The sequence below is a fragment of the Mytilus californianus genome, unplaced genomic scaffold, assembly GCF_021869535.1.
Source record: "Mytilus californianus isolate M0D057914Y unplaced genomic scaffold, xbMytCali1.0.p SCAF_6, whole genome shotgun sequence".
NCBI classification, from domain to species: domain Eukaryota; kingdom Metazoa; phylum Mollusca; class Bivalvia; order Mytilida; family Mytilidae; genus Mytilus; species Mytilus californianus.
The window spans coordinates 2,038,510-2,054,786 of NW_026262712.1; the positions used below are offsets into that span (position 1 = coordinate 2,038,510).

The following is a 16,277-nucleotide window of genomic DNA, read 5'->3' on the forward strand; positions in this document are numbered from 1 at the left end:
TTTAAAAGAAGACATTTGTATGTATTTCCAATAGGCTCCTATGTTAAACTAAGTCTCCCGCTGGCGGCCACCTTGGATGATGGATCAGCTTCAAAGTAACAACACTTGGTCAGCACCTCATAAGGAACATTCATGCCATGTTTGGTTTCATTCCATTCAGTATTTCTCTAAAAGAAGACATTTGTATGTATTTCCCATAGGGTCCCATGTTAAACTAAGTCCCCCGCTGGCGGCCATCGTGGATTATGGATCGGCTTCAAAGTAACAACACTCTATCAGCACCTCATAAGGAACATTCATGCCATGTTTGGTTTCATTCCGTTCAGTGGTTCTCTAAAAGAAGACATTTGTATGTATTTCCCATAGGGTCTCATGTTAAACTAAGTCCCCTGCTGGCAGCCATCTTGGATTATGGATCGGCTTCAAAGTAACAACACTCTGTCAGCACCTCATAAGAAACATTCATGCAATGTTTGGTTTCATTCCATTCAGTGGTTCTCTAAAAGAAGACATTTGTATGTATTTCCCATAGGGTCCCATGTTAAACTAAGTCCCCCGCTGGCGGCCATCTTGGATTATGGATCGGCTTCAAAGTAACAACACTCGGTCAGCACCTCATAAGGAACATTCATGCCATGTTTGGTTTCATTCCATTTAGTGGTTCTCTAGAAGAAGTTCAAAATGTAAAAAGTTAACGCAACGACGGACGACGTCGGACGATGGACGCCAAGCTTCGGGCCAGGTGAGCTAAAAAAAGTGTTTTGAGGGATTGACCGACAGACGGACAGACAGACAGAGTGCAAACCTAAAGTCCCCTTCGACTTGGTTGGTAGGGGACTAAAAAGACATTCAACAGATGAGCACACTAGTTTCAAACATTTGCCTTTCACATATGCCAACATCTATACATGTATTAGGCAACAAGCTTGGATTTGTCAACTAACATTGTTAACTGACAACAAATACTACAGTGACATTGACAACTAAAGGCAACTGTTTTATTGTAACTTCTTTGTACCAAGTCTGTTGTGTCTCTAACAGTCTGTGACACATTTGTGAATATCTCTTTTTAATTAAGACAGAATATTTACCTTTAGGAAGTCCATCACTTCTTTCTTTTTCCTTTTTTTCTCTTCAGAATCATTGCTTTTCATTGTTACCATATCATAAGGAGTCTTACCCTGAAATACAATCAAAAACTCTTTTATCAATCATACAAATATACATCTTCTTTAAATAATAGGCAATTGTTGTACTAATTTTACCTATACAATGTAGAATATTGTTTTATTTACATATACTTGACATAAAACCAGTCAACCTAAACCAACAACAAATATGAAGTGACATAATAAAGAGATACATGAACAATATTTGAGATTTTACTGTTTAAGAACATGAATTAACTAGACATCATTGAGATGGGAGCCATCTCTGTGGGCCCCGCTGAAATAATGTGTGGTAAAAAATTTGTATCTTTACCCTAGGACATGGACTTGTCAACTGAAACCAAAGTTTTTAACCTTGACTTTTGACCTTAACAGTTCTCAAGATATAGAGTGGACACGATCTTTACTATAGGACATAGGGTTGTCATTTGAAACTAAAGTTTTTAAACTTGAACTTTGACCTAGGAAGTTGTACAAACATTATGACACACTCTCTGGTGTTGGTTAATATGCGTGTCAAGTATAAAGTATGAAATTATAACGGTTCTCTAGATATAGAGCAAACACAATTTGTTACGGACAAACGGACAGACGGACGGACGGACAGACTGATCAATATAGGGCGACCCGACACTAGGCGGGGCCCTAATTAGTGTAGTATGTAAATTATTACATTAAAACCAAACATACTAAAATAATAAAGTTATATTTATTATAATTCAACCATCTGGTTTACATTAAATTTTGCCTGTCTCATTAACTTGTAATGAGGGTATTATTATTCTAGTACATGCTTCATTGACAACAACTATGACACATTAGTAAAAGGCTGGCATATGTTACTGTGTAGTGTCATTATTCGTGTTTTGTGTTCGATTCACATGGACAATGAGAGTATTATTATTCTGGTACATGCTTTATTGACAACTACTATGACACATGAGTAAAAGACTGACACATGATACTGTGGAGTGTCATTATTTGTGCCTTGTGTTTGATTCACATGGACAATGAGAGTATTATTATTCTAGTACATGCTTTATTGACAACCACTATGACACATGAGTAAAAGGCTGACACATGTTACTGTGGAGTGTCATTATTAGTGTTTTGTGTTCAATTCACATGGACAATGAGGGTATTATTATTCTGGTACATGCTTTATTGACAACCACTATGACACATGAGTAAAAGGCTGACATATGTTACTGTGTAGTGTCATTATTAGTGTTTTGTGTTCAATTCACATGGACAATGAGAGTATTATTATTCTTGTACATGCTTTATTGACAACTACTATGACACATGAGTAAAAGACTGACACATGATACTGTGGAGTGTCATTATTTGTGCCTTGTGTTTGATTCACATGGACAATGAGAGTATCATTATTCTAGTACGTGCTTTATTGACAACCACTATGACACATGAGTAAAAGGCTGACATATGTTACTGTGGAGTGTCATTATTAGTGTTTTGTGTTCAATTCACATGGACAATGAGAGTATTATTATTCTAGTACGTGCTTTATTGACAACCACTATGACACATGAGTAAAAGGCTGACACATGTTACTGTGTAGTGTCATTATTCGTGTTTTGTGTTCGATTCACATGGATAATGAGAGTATTATTATTCTAGTACGTGCTTTATTGACAACCACTATGACACATGAGTAAAAGGCTGACACATGTTACTGTGTAGTGTCATTATTAGTGTTTTGTGTTCAATTCACATGGACAATGAGAGTATTATTATTCTAGTACGTGCTTTATTGACAACCACTTGATACATGAGTAAGGCCACAAAAAAAAAATATATGTCTGTTTATGGTTACCCAACCGACCTTACTTTTGAGCGCCTACCATAAGTCATTTTATTTCCATCGTAAAATGAAAATTTAGTTGAAGTCGTGCCAAAAGCAAAGTTAGAGTTACCAATAAAATAAATCAATTGCCTAATATATCCTATTATTATACTTCATGTCAAAATGCCAGATTTTGATTGGTTAATACGAGGGAGATAATTTACTCTATCCCAATACAAATACTCTATTACCCTTCACGGAGACGCTTGCTCAACTGTGCGCTTTAATAAAGAAGGATGATTGTTATGTACAAGATGACATAGTTTATTACTTTGAATTTGAAATTTAATAGAAAGTAATAACAGAACATTCAGTATAATAAATTAAATAAGAATATCTGAGAGGGTGATAGAGCATATTGTTACCCCTCGAAAAGACATTGTCAACCTTGGTTTGCCTCAGTTGACAATGTTTTCTCGGGGTAACATTCTGCTCTATCACCCTCTCAGCTATGTGTTATTTATATAATGTTCACAATTGTGAATATGACACTTCTTTTTAAGGAAATTATTAAATCGATACTTTGCCGCCATTTTTGCCCAATCAATAACAAAGGGAAATAATCCAATCATTAAAAATACAGGTAAACTCGACCCATGGACAATTCGGACCACAGCAATATAGACCGTGTAACTCATTATCATTTCGCAAAAAATAAAATGTAAAAAATAAAATAAAATTCAAATACTGACCTACCTACCCTATATTTTTTACTGATGTAACCTTAGACATATATTTTTTTTTTTTGCCTAAAAGGCTGGCATATGTCACTATGGTGTGTCATCATTCGTGTTTTGTGTTAGATTCACAATGACAATGAGAGTATTTTTATTCTAGTGTGTTGGTAAATGTTTAATTGAAGTATAATGAGATGGTTGTGCTGGTATAGTATTATTGGTGTTAGATGTGTAATTGGAGTGTGATTAGATGGTTGTTGTGCTGGTATAGTATTATTAATATTGTTAGATGTGTAATTGGAGTGTGATTAGATGGTTGATGTGAGGTAGTGTATTAATTGTGTTAGATGTGTAATTGGAGTATGATGAGATGGTTGTTGTGCTGGTATAGTATTATTAATATTGTTAGATGTGTAATTGGAGTGTGATTAGATGGTTGATGTGAGGTAGTGTATTAATTGTGTTAGATGTGTAATTGGAGTATGATTAGATGGTTGTTGTGCTGGCAGTGTATTATTGGTGTTGGATGTGTTGGTGGAGTATGATTAGATGGTTGATGTGCTGGCAGTGTGTTATTAGTGTTAGATGTGTTGGTAGAGAATGATTAGATGGTTGATGTACTGGCAGTGTATTATTGGTGTTAGATGTGTAATTGGAGTATGATTAGATGGTTGTTGTGCTGGCAGTGTATTATTGGTGTTGGATGTGTTGGTGGAGTATGATTAGATGGTTGATGTGCTGGCAGTGTATTATTAGTGTTAGATGTGTTGGTGGAGAATGATTAGATGGTTGATGTGCTGGCAGTGTATTATTGGTGTTAGATGTGTTGGTGGAGTATGATTAGATGGTTGATGTACTGGCAGTGTATTATTGGTGTTAGATGTGTTGGTGGAGTGAAGTATGATTAGATGGTTGATGTGTTAGCAGTGTATTATTGGTGTTAGATGTGTTGGTGGAGTATGATTAGATGGTTGATGTGCTGGTAGTGTATTATTGGTGTTAGATGTGTTGGTGGAGTATGATGAGATGGTTGATGTACTGGTAGTGTATTATTGGTGTTAGATGTGTTTGTGGAGTATGATTAGATGGTTGATGTACTGGCAGTGTAGTATTGGTGTTAGATGTGTTGGTGGAGTATGATTAGATTGTTGATGTGCTGGTAGTGTATTATTGGTGTTAGATGTGTTGGTGGAGTATGATTAGATGGTTGATGTACTGGTAGTGTATTATTGGTGTTAGATGTGTTTGTGGAGTATGAATAGATGGTTGATGTACTGGCAGTGTAGTATTGGTGTTAGATGTGTTGGTGGAGTATGATTAGATGGTTGATGTACTGGCAGTGTATTATTGGTGTTAGATGTGTTGGTGGAGTATGATTAGATGGTTGATGTGCTGGCAGTGTATTATTGGTGTTAGATGTGTTTGTGGAGTATGATTAGATGGTTGATGTACTGGTAGTGTATTATTGGTGTTAGATGTGTTTGTGGAGTATGAATAGATGGTTGATGTACTGGCAGTGTAGTATTGGTGTTAGATGTGTTGGTGGAGTATGATTAGATGGTTGATGTACTGGCAGTGTATTATTGGTGTTAGATGTGTTGGTGGAGTATGATTAGATGGTTGATGTGCTGGCAGTGTATTATTGGTGTTAGATGTGTTTGTGGAGTATGATTAGATGGTTGATGTGCTGGCAGTGTATTATTGGTGCTAGATGTGTTGGTGGAGTATGATTAGATGGTTGATGTGCTGGTAGTGTATTATTGGTGTTAGATGTGTTGGTGGAGTATGATTAGATGGTTGATGTGCTGGTAGTGTATTATTGGTGTTAGATGTGTTGGTGGAGTAGATTAGATGGTTGATGTGCTGGTAGTGTATTATTGGTGTTAGATGTGTTGTTGGAGTATGATTATATGGTTGATGTGCTGGTAGTGTATTATTGGTGTTAGATGTGTTGGTGGAGTATGATTATATGGTTGATGTGCTGGTAGTGTATTATTGGTGTTAGATGTGTTGGTGGAGTATGATTAGATGGTTGATGTACTGGCAGTGTAGTATTGATGTTAGATGTGTTGGTGGAGTATGATTAGATGGTTGATGTGCTGGTAGTGTATTATTGGTGTTAGATGTGTAATTAGAGTATGATTACATGATTGATATGCTGGTAGTGTATTATTGGTGTTAAGATCTGTAATTTGAGTATGATTAGATGGTAGTGTCTGATTGTTAGAAAATATGTTGGTAGTGTATGATTGGTGTAATTGGAGTATGATAAGATTGTAGTGTATGATTGGTAGTGTATGATTGTTGGAAGGTATGTTGGTAGTGTATGATTGTTGCAAGGTATGTTGGTAGTGTATGATTGGTAAAAGGTATGTTGGAAGAGTATGATTGGTGGAAGGTGTGTTGGTATTATATGATTGTTGGAAGTGTATGATTGATGGAAGGTATGTTGGAAGTGTATGATTAGTGGAAGGTATGTTGGTAGTGTATGATTGGTGTAATTGGAGTATGATAAGATTGTAGTGTATGATTTGTAGTGTATGATTGTTGGAAGGTATGTTGGTAGTGTATGATCAGTGCATGGTATGTTGATAGTGTTTGATTGGTGGAAGGTATGTTGGTAGTGTATGATTGGTGGAAGGTATGTTGAAAGTGTATGATCTTTGGAAGGTATTTTGGTAGTGCATGATTGGTTGAAGGTATGTTGGTAGCGTATGATTGGTGGATGGTATGTTGGTAGTGTATGATTGGTGGAAGGTATGTTGGTAGTGCATGATTGTTGGAAGGTATGTTAGTAGTGTATGATTGGTGGAAGGTATGTTGGTAGTGTATGATTGGTGGATGGTATGTTGGTAGTGTATGATTGAAAGAAGGTATGTTGATAGTGTATGATTGGTGGAAGGTCTGGTGGTAGTGTATGATTGGTGGAAGGTATGTTGGTAGTGTATGATTGATGGAAGGTATGTTGGTAGCGTATGATTGGTGAAAGGTATGTTGGTAGTGTATGATTGGTGGAAGGTATGTTGGTAGCGTATGATTGGTGAAAGGTATGTTGGTAGTGTATGATTGTTGGAAGGTATGTTAGTAGTGTATGATTGGTGGAAGGTATGTTGGTAGTAAAATTGAGAATGGAAATGGGGAATGTGTCAAAGAGACAACAACCCGACCATAGAACAGACAACAGCAGAAGGTCACCAACAGGTCTTCAATGCAGCGAGAAATTCCCGCACCCGGAGGCGTCCTTCAGCTGGCCCCTAAACAAATATATATACTAGTTCAGTGATAATGAACGCCATACTAAACTTTGATTGGTGAAAGGTATGTTGGTAGTGTATGATTGCTGGAAGGTATGTTGGTATTTCATGATTGATGGAATGTATGTCGGTAGTGTATGATTAATGGAAGGTGTGTTGGTAGTGTATGATTGGTGGAAGGTATGTTGGTAGTGTATGATTGGAAGCATATGATTGGTGGAAGGTATGTTTGTAGCGTATGATTGGTGGAAGGTATGTTGGAAGTGTATGATTAATGGAAGGTATGTCGTAAGTGTATGATTGTTGGAAGGTATGTTGGTAGTGTATGATTGGTGGAAGGTGTGTTGGTAGTGTATGATTGGTGGAAGGTATGCTGGTAGTGTATGATTGGTGGAAGGTGTGTTGCAACTGAATGATTGGTGGAAAGGTATGTTGGTAGTGTTAGCCAACAAAAGACACAAATCAATAATAAAATTTAACAAGATTTATAATGTATATACACAAGTTTACAATTTGATTGGTTATCATTCAGTTGCGTTGATTTTATTGGTAATCTTTGAATTGACATTGTTTGAATTATGGTTTATCAGTTTTATGACTTATGTTAATAATTGTTAATAGTGTTCCAGCTTGAATCTCAGGGCAGAAGGGTGCTAGTTGTCTTAAAGGGCACTTTAGCACAATAACCCAGATTGTAAGGGCACTGTTGGACAGTATAATTTACCTTGAACTTTGCTAGGCTCAACCGGAGGACATTATAGTTGTATTTCAAGCATATTTAGAAATTATTGTGTTCTTAATGTTGGTTCCAGTAAGAATTTTTTATCAAATTATCATACCGTGAAGCAAAGCATATCATTTTAATTTTAATCTAAACAAACTTGCACTTTGGTAAGGAAAATAATCATCAGAAATTTCAATGTTTTATTACAGATACCAGTCTATAAAATTAAGCAAGTAGTTTTGAAAGATGAAGGTAACAGTCAAAATTAAATTTTTAATGCAATAAAATTATGTACATTTAAATTACTTGTTCAAACATAAAGTATATCTTATTTTCATTTAAATTGTTACAAAAAAGTACTTTTAAGTGCACACCAAAGTGCTCATGAGTAAGGAGTTTTATAAATATAACAGGTGGAACAGGAGATGATAGTATCATATTGCAGGGGTTCAAATTAACATTTTTCACTGAAAAGTCCTGGACCTTTACAACAGTAAAGTGGAAGGTCCACACCTTAGGATGAAAGGTCCAAGCCCGTTTTTCTCTTAGAAGACGTGACGCAAAAGGGAAACAAACTCATGGTTTAGCAACGTTGACACCCACATGCGTTAATATGACGAACGCGGACCTTGACAAAAGCACCCATAAAAATTGTCATCTGACAAGCTGTACTATTAATGAACCAGGAAGTAGTTCATTAGGTTAAAAATAATTTTAGCTCAGAGCTAATTTATCGTGACTCATTACCACATCTATTTACAAGTTATAACAAAGTGTTTCATACAGAAATTCATCATATATGTTTTCTGAAACTTGAATATCGAAAGTCCGTCCGGTGCAGCTAATAACCAAACCGGAAGTCCGACCGTAAATCTGATAGGTCCCGGACTTCGGACCACCGCTAATTTGAACCCCTGTATTGATGCATACATTGCAGAAGCTTAAGGTATTAACAGTTACTTTTTTCTCCATAATTGTTAAGATAGTGTTTCCCCTATCACACAAGGCACAGCTTGATACGACCGCAGAGGTCGAATCCTGAACAGTTGGGGCAAGTATGGACACAACATTCAAGCTTGATACAGCTCTGAATTTGGATTGTGATTAAATATTTGACACAGCATAGGTTTCTGACACAGAATGAATGTGGTCTTAGAACTTAAAAATTTTAAATTGGACATTCACCTATTATGGTCCAATATCCAAAATCTAAATACATGGTTAGATTCAGCATATCAAAGAACCCCAAGAATTCAATTTTTGATGAAATCAAACAAAGTTTAATTTTGGACCCTTTTGACCTCAATGTGGACAAAGTTGATAACCGGGCCCAAAAATCAAAAATCTAAATACATGGTTAGATTCAGCATATCAAAGAACCCCATATATTCAATTTTTGTTGAAATCAAACAAAGTTTAATTTTGGACCCCGATTTGGACCAACTTGAAAACTGGGCCTATAATCAAAAATCTAAATACATGTTTAGATTCAGCATATCAAAGAACCCTAAGAATTCAATTTTTGTTAAAATCAAACTTAGTTTAATTTTGCACCCTTTGGACCTTAATGTAGACCAATTTGAAAACGGAACCAAAAATTAAGAATCTAAATACACAGAATGAATGTGGTCTTAGAACTTAAAAATTTTAAATTGGACATTCACCTATTATGGTCCAATATCCAAAATCTAAATACATGGTTAGATTCGGGATATCAAAGAACCCCAATAATTCAATTTTTGATGAAATCAAACAAAGTTTAATTTTGGACCCTTTGGACCTCAATGTGGACCAATTTAAAAACGGGGCCCAAAATCCAAAAACTAAATACACGGTTAGATTCAGCATATTAAGGTGGTACCTAACACTACAGGGAGATAACTCAAGTAAAAGGGAGTAAAATCAGCTAAACGTTTTAATTACGTTGTGTTGTTAAGGGAATATTAAGCTTCTCAATGATCAAAGTTAGTGTTTGTCAAACTGCTATATAACCAGTCTAATTTTTCTGATAAATTGGTTGGTTCAAATTTTTTGAAATTTTTATATTTTTGTCAAAGGGTCAAAGTAAATACTTTGTCAAAATTTTATGAAAATTAAACGAGCCAAATTAATTTTAGTGAAGGTGTTGGGTACCACCTTAAAGAACCCCAAGAATTCAAGAATAAAACCCCATTGAAATTGGTCAAGAAATAAGCAATTAATACGAAGTATCTTCTTTTGCACAATACTGTGCAATTGAATATTTCTTGCTATTGCGCAATACTGCACAATTGACAATTTCTTGCTATTGCGCAATATTGTGTTATTGGATATTTCTTGCTATTGTGCAATACTGTGCAATTGAAGATTTCTTGCTATTGCGCAATACTGTGCAATTGAAGATTTCTTGCTATTGTGCAATACTGTGCAATTGAAAATTTCTTGCTATTGCACAATACTTATTATATAATAATTTACACATCCTGTTTGGTGTGTATCTCCTTCCATATCATTATTATTTGCTTTTAAATATAAATCAGAAATAACCAACTTAAAATGGAAAATTTTAAAAGAAAAAAAAAAGGAAAAAAAGAAAAAAAAGGGAAAAAAAAAAAATCCCCCCCCAAAATTTTTTGAACCCCCTTATGATTCATCACCCCCAAACTCAATCCCAGCCTTCTCTTTGTGGTATGGTACCTTGCAGTACAATTTCAGAGAGATCCATACACTTGAACACAAGTTATTGTCTGGAAACTAGAAAAATGTGTTTTTTGGCCCCTTTTTGGCCCCTTTTTGGCCCCAAATTCCTAAACGTTTCGGCAATTACCCCCAAACTCAATTCCAGCTTTCCCTTTGTGATATGGAACCTTGTAGTACAATTTCAGAAATATCCAAACACTAACACACAAGTTATTGTCATGAAACTAGAAAAATGCTTGTTTTTTGCCCCTTTTTTTGCCCCTAATTCCTAAAATTTTGAGGCAATTACCCCCAAAATCAATCCCAGCATTCCCTGTGTGATATGGAACCTTGTGGTACAATTTCAGAGAGATCCATACACTTGAACACAAGTTATTGTCTGGAAACTAGAAAAATGCTTATTTTTGGCCCCTTATTCCTAAACGTTTTGGGCAATTACCCCCAAACTCAATTACAGCTTTCCCTTTGTGATATGGAACCTTGTAGTACAATTTCAGAAATATCCAAACACTTACACACAAGTTATTGTCATGAAACTAGAAAAATGCTTGTTTTTTGCCCCTTTTTTGGCCCCTAATTCCTAATATTTTGAGGCAATTACCTCCCAAATCAATTCCAGCATTCCCTTTGTGATATGGGACCTTTTGGTACAATGTCAGAGAGATCCATACACTAACACACAAGTTATGTCTGGAAGTTACAAAAATGCTTATTTTTGGCCCCTAATTCCTTAACTGTTGGTACCATAACCCCCAAAATCAATCCCAACCTTCCTTTTGTGGTATTGAACCTTATGGTAAAATTTCATAGAGATCCATTCACTTAAACTAAAGTTAGAGTGAAAACCAATGTGTCTTCGGACGACGCCGGACGATGACGACGAATACACTCTGCTGTTGCGAATTGCCCCCCCCCTGCCCCCACAAAAAAAAATAAAAAATTTACCCCCCCCCCCCTTGCCCCCACAAAAAAAAATAAAAAATTTACCCCCCCCCCCCCCTTCCCCCTTGCCCCCACAAAAAAAAATAAAAAATTTACACCCCCCCCTTTTTTTTTGCTTTTGTGCAATAAACCTTGCTGTTGCATATATACCCCCCCCCCCCCACACACACACTTTTTTTTGGCAAAAAAAATTATATTTGAAGAATTTTTCTATTTAATTTCTGAAATCTGAAATGAGAAAAAATTGACCCTCCACAATTTCTTTTTACCCCCCCCCCCCCCCCTCTCCTTTTTCCCCCCCAAAAATTCTTTCCCTCAAGATATGGTCGTAATCTCGATTCAAATTTCAAATGGAAATTCAGTTTCCAACCATAATTACCAATTTAAATATACCATAGTGCTAACTTAATCTATTTGATAATAGAATTTAAAATATGGTGTCAAATCTTTTATATGGATTTTTTTGTGGAAAAAAAAAGATGCAACATTTGCAGATACTTTTACTGGTCTTCCATTAAAAATATGCATTTTTTTAAACATAATTTAAAAGCAGTGTTAGGGAGGTAATCAAAACGTTGTATTTGGATTACCTCCCTTACACTGCTTTTAAGTTGTCTTAATTGTTCATTAACCATTACTTTATACATAATTTAAAATCAGTGTAAGGGAGGTAATTCAAATGATGTATTTGAATTACCTCCCTTACACTGCTTTAAATTAGGTTTTGTACTAAAGTATTTGTCCATTAACCAGGACACCCTTGTTTTCCCCCTTTTTTGCCCCTAATTCCTAAACGGTTTGAGCCATAACCCCCCAAAGCAAATCCTAACCATCCATTTGTGGTATGGAAACATGTGGTATAATTTCAGAGAGATCCATACACCGTTCCACAAGTTATTGTCTGGAAACTAGAAAAATGCTTATTTTTGGCCCCTTTTTCCTTAACTGTTGGTACCATAACCCCCAAAATCAATCCCAACCTTCCTTTTGTGGAATTGAATCTTATGGTAAAATTTCATAGAGATCCATTCACTTAAACTAAAGTTATTGTGCGAAAACCATTGTGTCTTCGGACGACGACGACGACGACGCCAACGTCATACCAATATACGACCGCAAAAATGTGTTGCGGTCTTATAAAAAGGGCACCTATAGTATGCTGCAGAAAACAAAAAAGTATCAGGTATTATACCAGTTCAATAATCACTATATGGAACATAAGTTGTATTTTAACCTTATTTTAACCATATTTAGAAATTATTGTACATGTTCTTGATGTTGGTTGGAAGTTATTTAGTCTCATTTAAATAGTAACAAAAAAAGAGGTTTTTTTTTAAGTGCAAACCAAAGTGCTCCCAAGTAAGGAGTTTTAGAAATATAACAGGTGGAACAGGAGATGATATATTGATGCAATTATACATTGCATACATTGCAGAAGGTATTTACAGTTACTTTTTTTCCTCCATAATTGTTAATAAAATGCTCCGCAGGGCGCAGCTTGATACGACCGCAGAGGTCGAATCCTGAACAGTTGGGGCAAGTATGGACACAACATTCAAGCTTGATACAGCTCTTAATTTGGATTGTGATTAAATATTTGACACAGCATAGGTTTCTGACACAGAATGAATGTGGTCTAAGAACTTAAAAATTTTAAATTGGACATTCACCTATTATGGTCCAATATCCAAAATCTAAATACATGGTTAGATTCAGCATATCAAAGAACCCCAAGAATTCAATTTTTGATGAAATCAAACAAAGTTTAATTTTGGACCCTTTTGACCTCAATGTGGACAAAGTTGATAACGGGGCCCAAAAATAAAAAATCTAAATACATGGTTAGATTCAGCATATCAAAGAACCCCATATATTCAATTTTTGTTGAAATCAAACAAAGTTTAATTTTGGACCCCGATTTGGACCAACTTGAAAACTGGGCCCATAATCAAAAATCTAAATACATGTTTAGATTCAGCATATCAAAGAACCCTAAAAATTCAATTTTTGTTAAAATCAAACGAAGTTTAATTTTGGACCCTTTGGACCTTAATGTAGACCAATTTCAAAACGGAACCAAAAATTAAGAATCTAAATACACGGTTAGATTCGGCATATCAAAGAACCCCAATAATTCAATTTTTGATGAAATCAAACAAAGTTAAATTTTGGACCCTTAGGACCTAAATGTGGACCAATTTAAAAACGGGGCCCAAAATCCAAAAACTTAATACACGGTTAGATTCAGCATATTATAGAACCCCAAGAATTCAAGAATAAAACCCCATTGAAATTGATCAAGAAATAAGCAATTTATACAAAGTATCTTCTTTTGCACAATACTGTGCAATTGAATATTTCTTGCTATTGCGCAATACTGTACAATTGACAATTTCTTGCTATTGCGCAATATTGTGCTATTGGATATTTCTTGCTATTGCGCAATACTGTGCAATTGAAGATTTCTTGCTGTTGCGCAATACTGTGCAATTGAAGATTTCTTGCTATTGTGCAATACTGTGCAATTGAAAATTTCTTGCTATTGCACAATACTTATTATATAATAATTTACACATTTTGTTTGCCAATATCATTATTATTTGCTTTTAAATATTAATCAGAAATAACCAACTTAAAATGGAAAATTTTAAAAGAAAAAAAAAAGGAAAAAAAGAAAAAAAAAGAATCCCCCCCCCCCCAAATTTTTTGAACCCCCTTATTATTCATCACCCCCAAACTCAATCCCAGCCTTCCCTTTGTGGTATGGTACCTTGCAGTACAATTTCAGAGAGATCCATACACTTGAACACAAGTTATTGTCTGGAAACTAGAAAAATGTGTTTTTTGGCCCCTTTTTGGCCCCCAATTCCTAAACGTTTCGGGCAATTACCCCCAAACTCAATTCCAGCTTTCCCTTTGTGATATGGAACCTTGTAGTACAATTTCAGAAATATCCAAACACTTACACACACGTTATTGTCATGAAACTAGAAAAATGCTTGTTTTTTGCCCCTTTTTTGGCCCCATATTCCTAAAATTTTGAGGCAATTACCCCCAAAATCAATTACAGCCTTCCCTTTGTGATATGGAACCTTGTGGTACAATGTCAGAGAGATCCATACACTTACACACAAGTTATTGTCTGGAAGTTACAAAAATGCTTATTTTTGGCCCCTTTTTGGCCCCTAATTCCTTAACTGTTGGTACCATAACCCCCAAAATCAATCCCAGCCTTCCTTTCGTGGTATTGAACCTTATGGTTAAATTTCATGGAGATCCATTCACTTTAACTAAAGTTAGAGTGCGAAAACCAATGTGTCTTCGGACGAAGCCGGACGACGCCAGACGACGACGACGACGACGACGGCAACGTCATACCAATATACGACCAAAAAATTTTTAATTTTTGCGGTCGTATAAAAATAAAGGCATTTGTTTGGAGCTCCTATATAAGGAGGATTATAAATACAAGAAGTAAAACAGGAAGTGTCTATGTTCAAAGTACGAATTTCTTTAAATTTCAAACTGACCATACTCAGGGTTATGAAACAAAACACTTCGTTTACCAATTTAGTCAAAACTATGTATACCTTTATAATTGTTTCACAATTCATTTTAATTTTATGCCTACTTAAATAAAGTTTTTCTGGTGTACATGCTGTACATAAACAAATGGATAACATGTGGACATTTTCATTCTGTATCTGTATTAAATATCTAGTGTTTGTTTAATTATATCTTAAATCCCCTAATTAGCAGTAAACAATCATCAACAGAGGTTATAAAACTGCCAAAGGCAAGGTATTTAACTTGATCCCATTGTCAGTTAATTAGAGTGTTAAACAATCAGGTAACAATTTTAACGGAAATGCAGATGGGCGTGAAATTTTGAAATTTTATTTTTATAAAGGCTTCTATTTAGGGCATTATCGAGACAATGGCGTCATCCAAAGAAGTGAAAAAAGGGCTTGGCGTCATTTATTAAGACAAAAAAAGGGCATGGCGTCATTTAAAAATGGCATGGCGTCTATAAAGAACAAGAAATGATTGTAACAGGATGCTGTAACGAAGTCTCCCAAACGAAGCTCCCATAATTCGTAATTCCAAGGGTCGCCTGACATTGGGCAAAGTCCAGTGAAAATGAGTTTGGTCCAGTAAAGTTATATGCATTAGTGATGCCTGGGGACTAACCCTGTATATCATTCAAATCATCTTGGCATGACAAACCAGAATATATATGGTTTAGGGGTGAGGATCTTGACCATTTACAAGATACTAGAACATTGGGGGTGGGGGGAACCCCTGGGGACTGAACCTATACGTCAATCAAATGTTCGAGACATGACGAACAGGAATATATACGGTTTAGGGGTGAGGATCCCGACCATTTACAAGATATTAGAACATTGGGGGTGGGGGTGGGGGGGAACCCCTGGGGACTGACCCTATACATCATTCAAATGTTCGAGACATGACGAACAGGAATATATATGGTTTAGGGGTGGGGATCTCGACCATTTACAAGATATTAGAACATTGGGGAGGGGGAACCCCTGGGGACGGACCCTATATGTCATTCAAATGTTCGAGACATGACGAACAGGAATATATATGGTTTAGAGGTGGGGATCTCGACCATTTACAAGATATTAGAACATTGGGGGTGGGGGGTGGGGGTGACCCCTGGGGACTAACCCAGTATTTCATTTGATGTGCTTTATCATGACAAACCAGAATATGTATGGTTTAGGGGTGGGGATCTCGACTATTTACAAGATATTAGAACTTTATTAAATGGCAGGGGGTCGGGGTGACCCCTGGGGACTAACCCTGTAATTCATTTAATGTGCTTTATCATTTAGAACATTTTCAATTAGAAAGATTGTGTCTATCACAAACAGTTTTCAATTTATAATTATTTGAAAATCTAAAAAAATAAAATCCCATAGGGTTCTATAGTAAAAC

The 16,277-nt window shown here is 35.8% G+C and overlaps 1 protein-coding gene across 1 annotated transcript in view; it reads right to left on the reverse strand.

Moving 5' to 3' along the window:
• The window catches only part of LOC127705233 (uncharacterized), a 164,653-nt gene that overhangs the window by 146,645 nt on the left and 1,731 nt on the right, over positions 1-16,277 (reverse strand). Inside the window, exon 2 of the mRNA XM_052209558.1 lies at positions 1,092-1,181. Within this exon, the coding sequence (XP_052065518.1) occupies positions 1,092-1,163 (72 nt within the window). The 5' untranslated portion in view covers positions 1,164-1,181. The remainder of the gene's footprint in view (positions 1-1,091; positions 1,182-16,277) is intronic.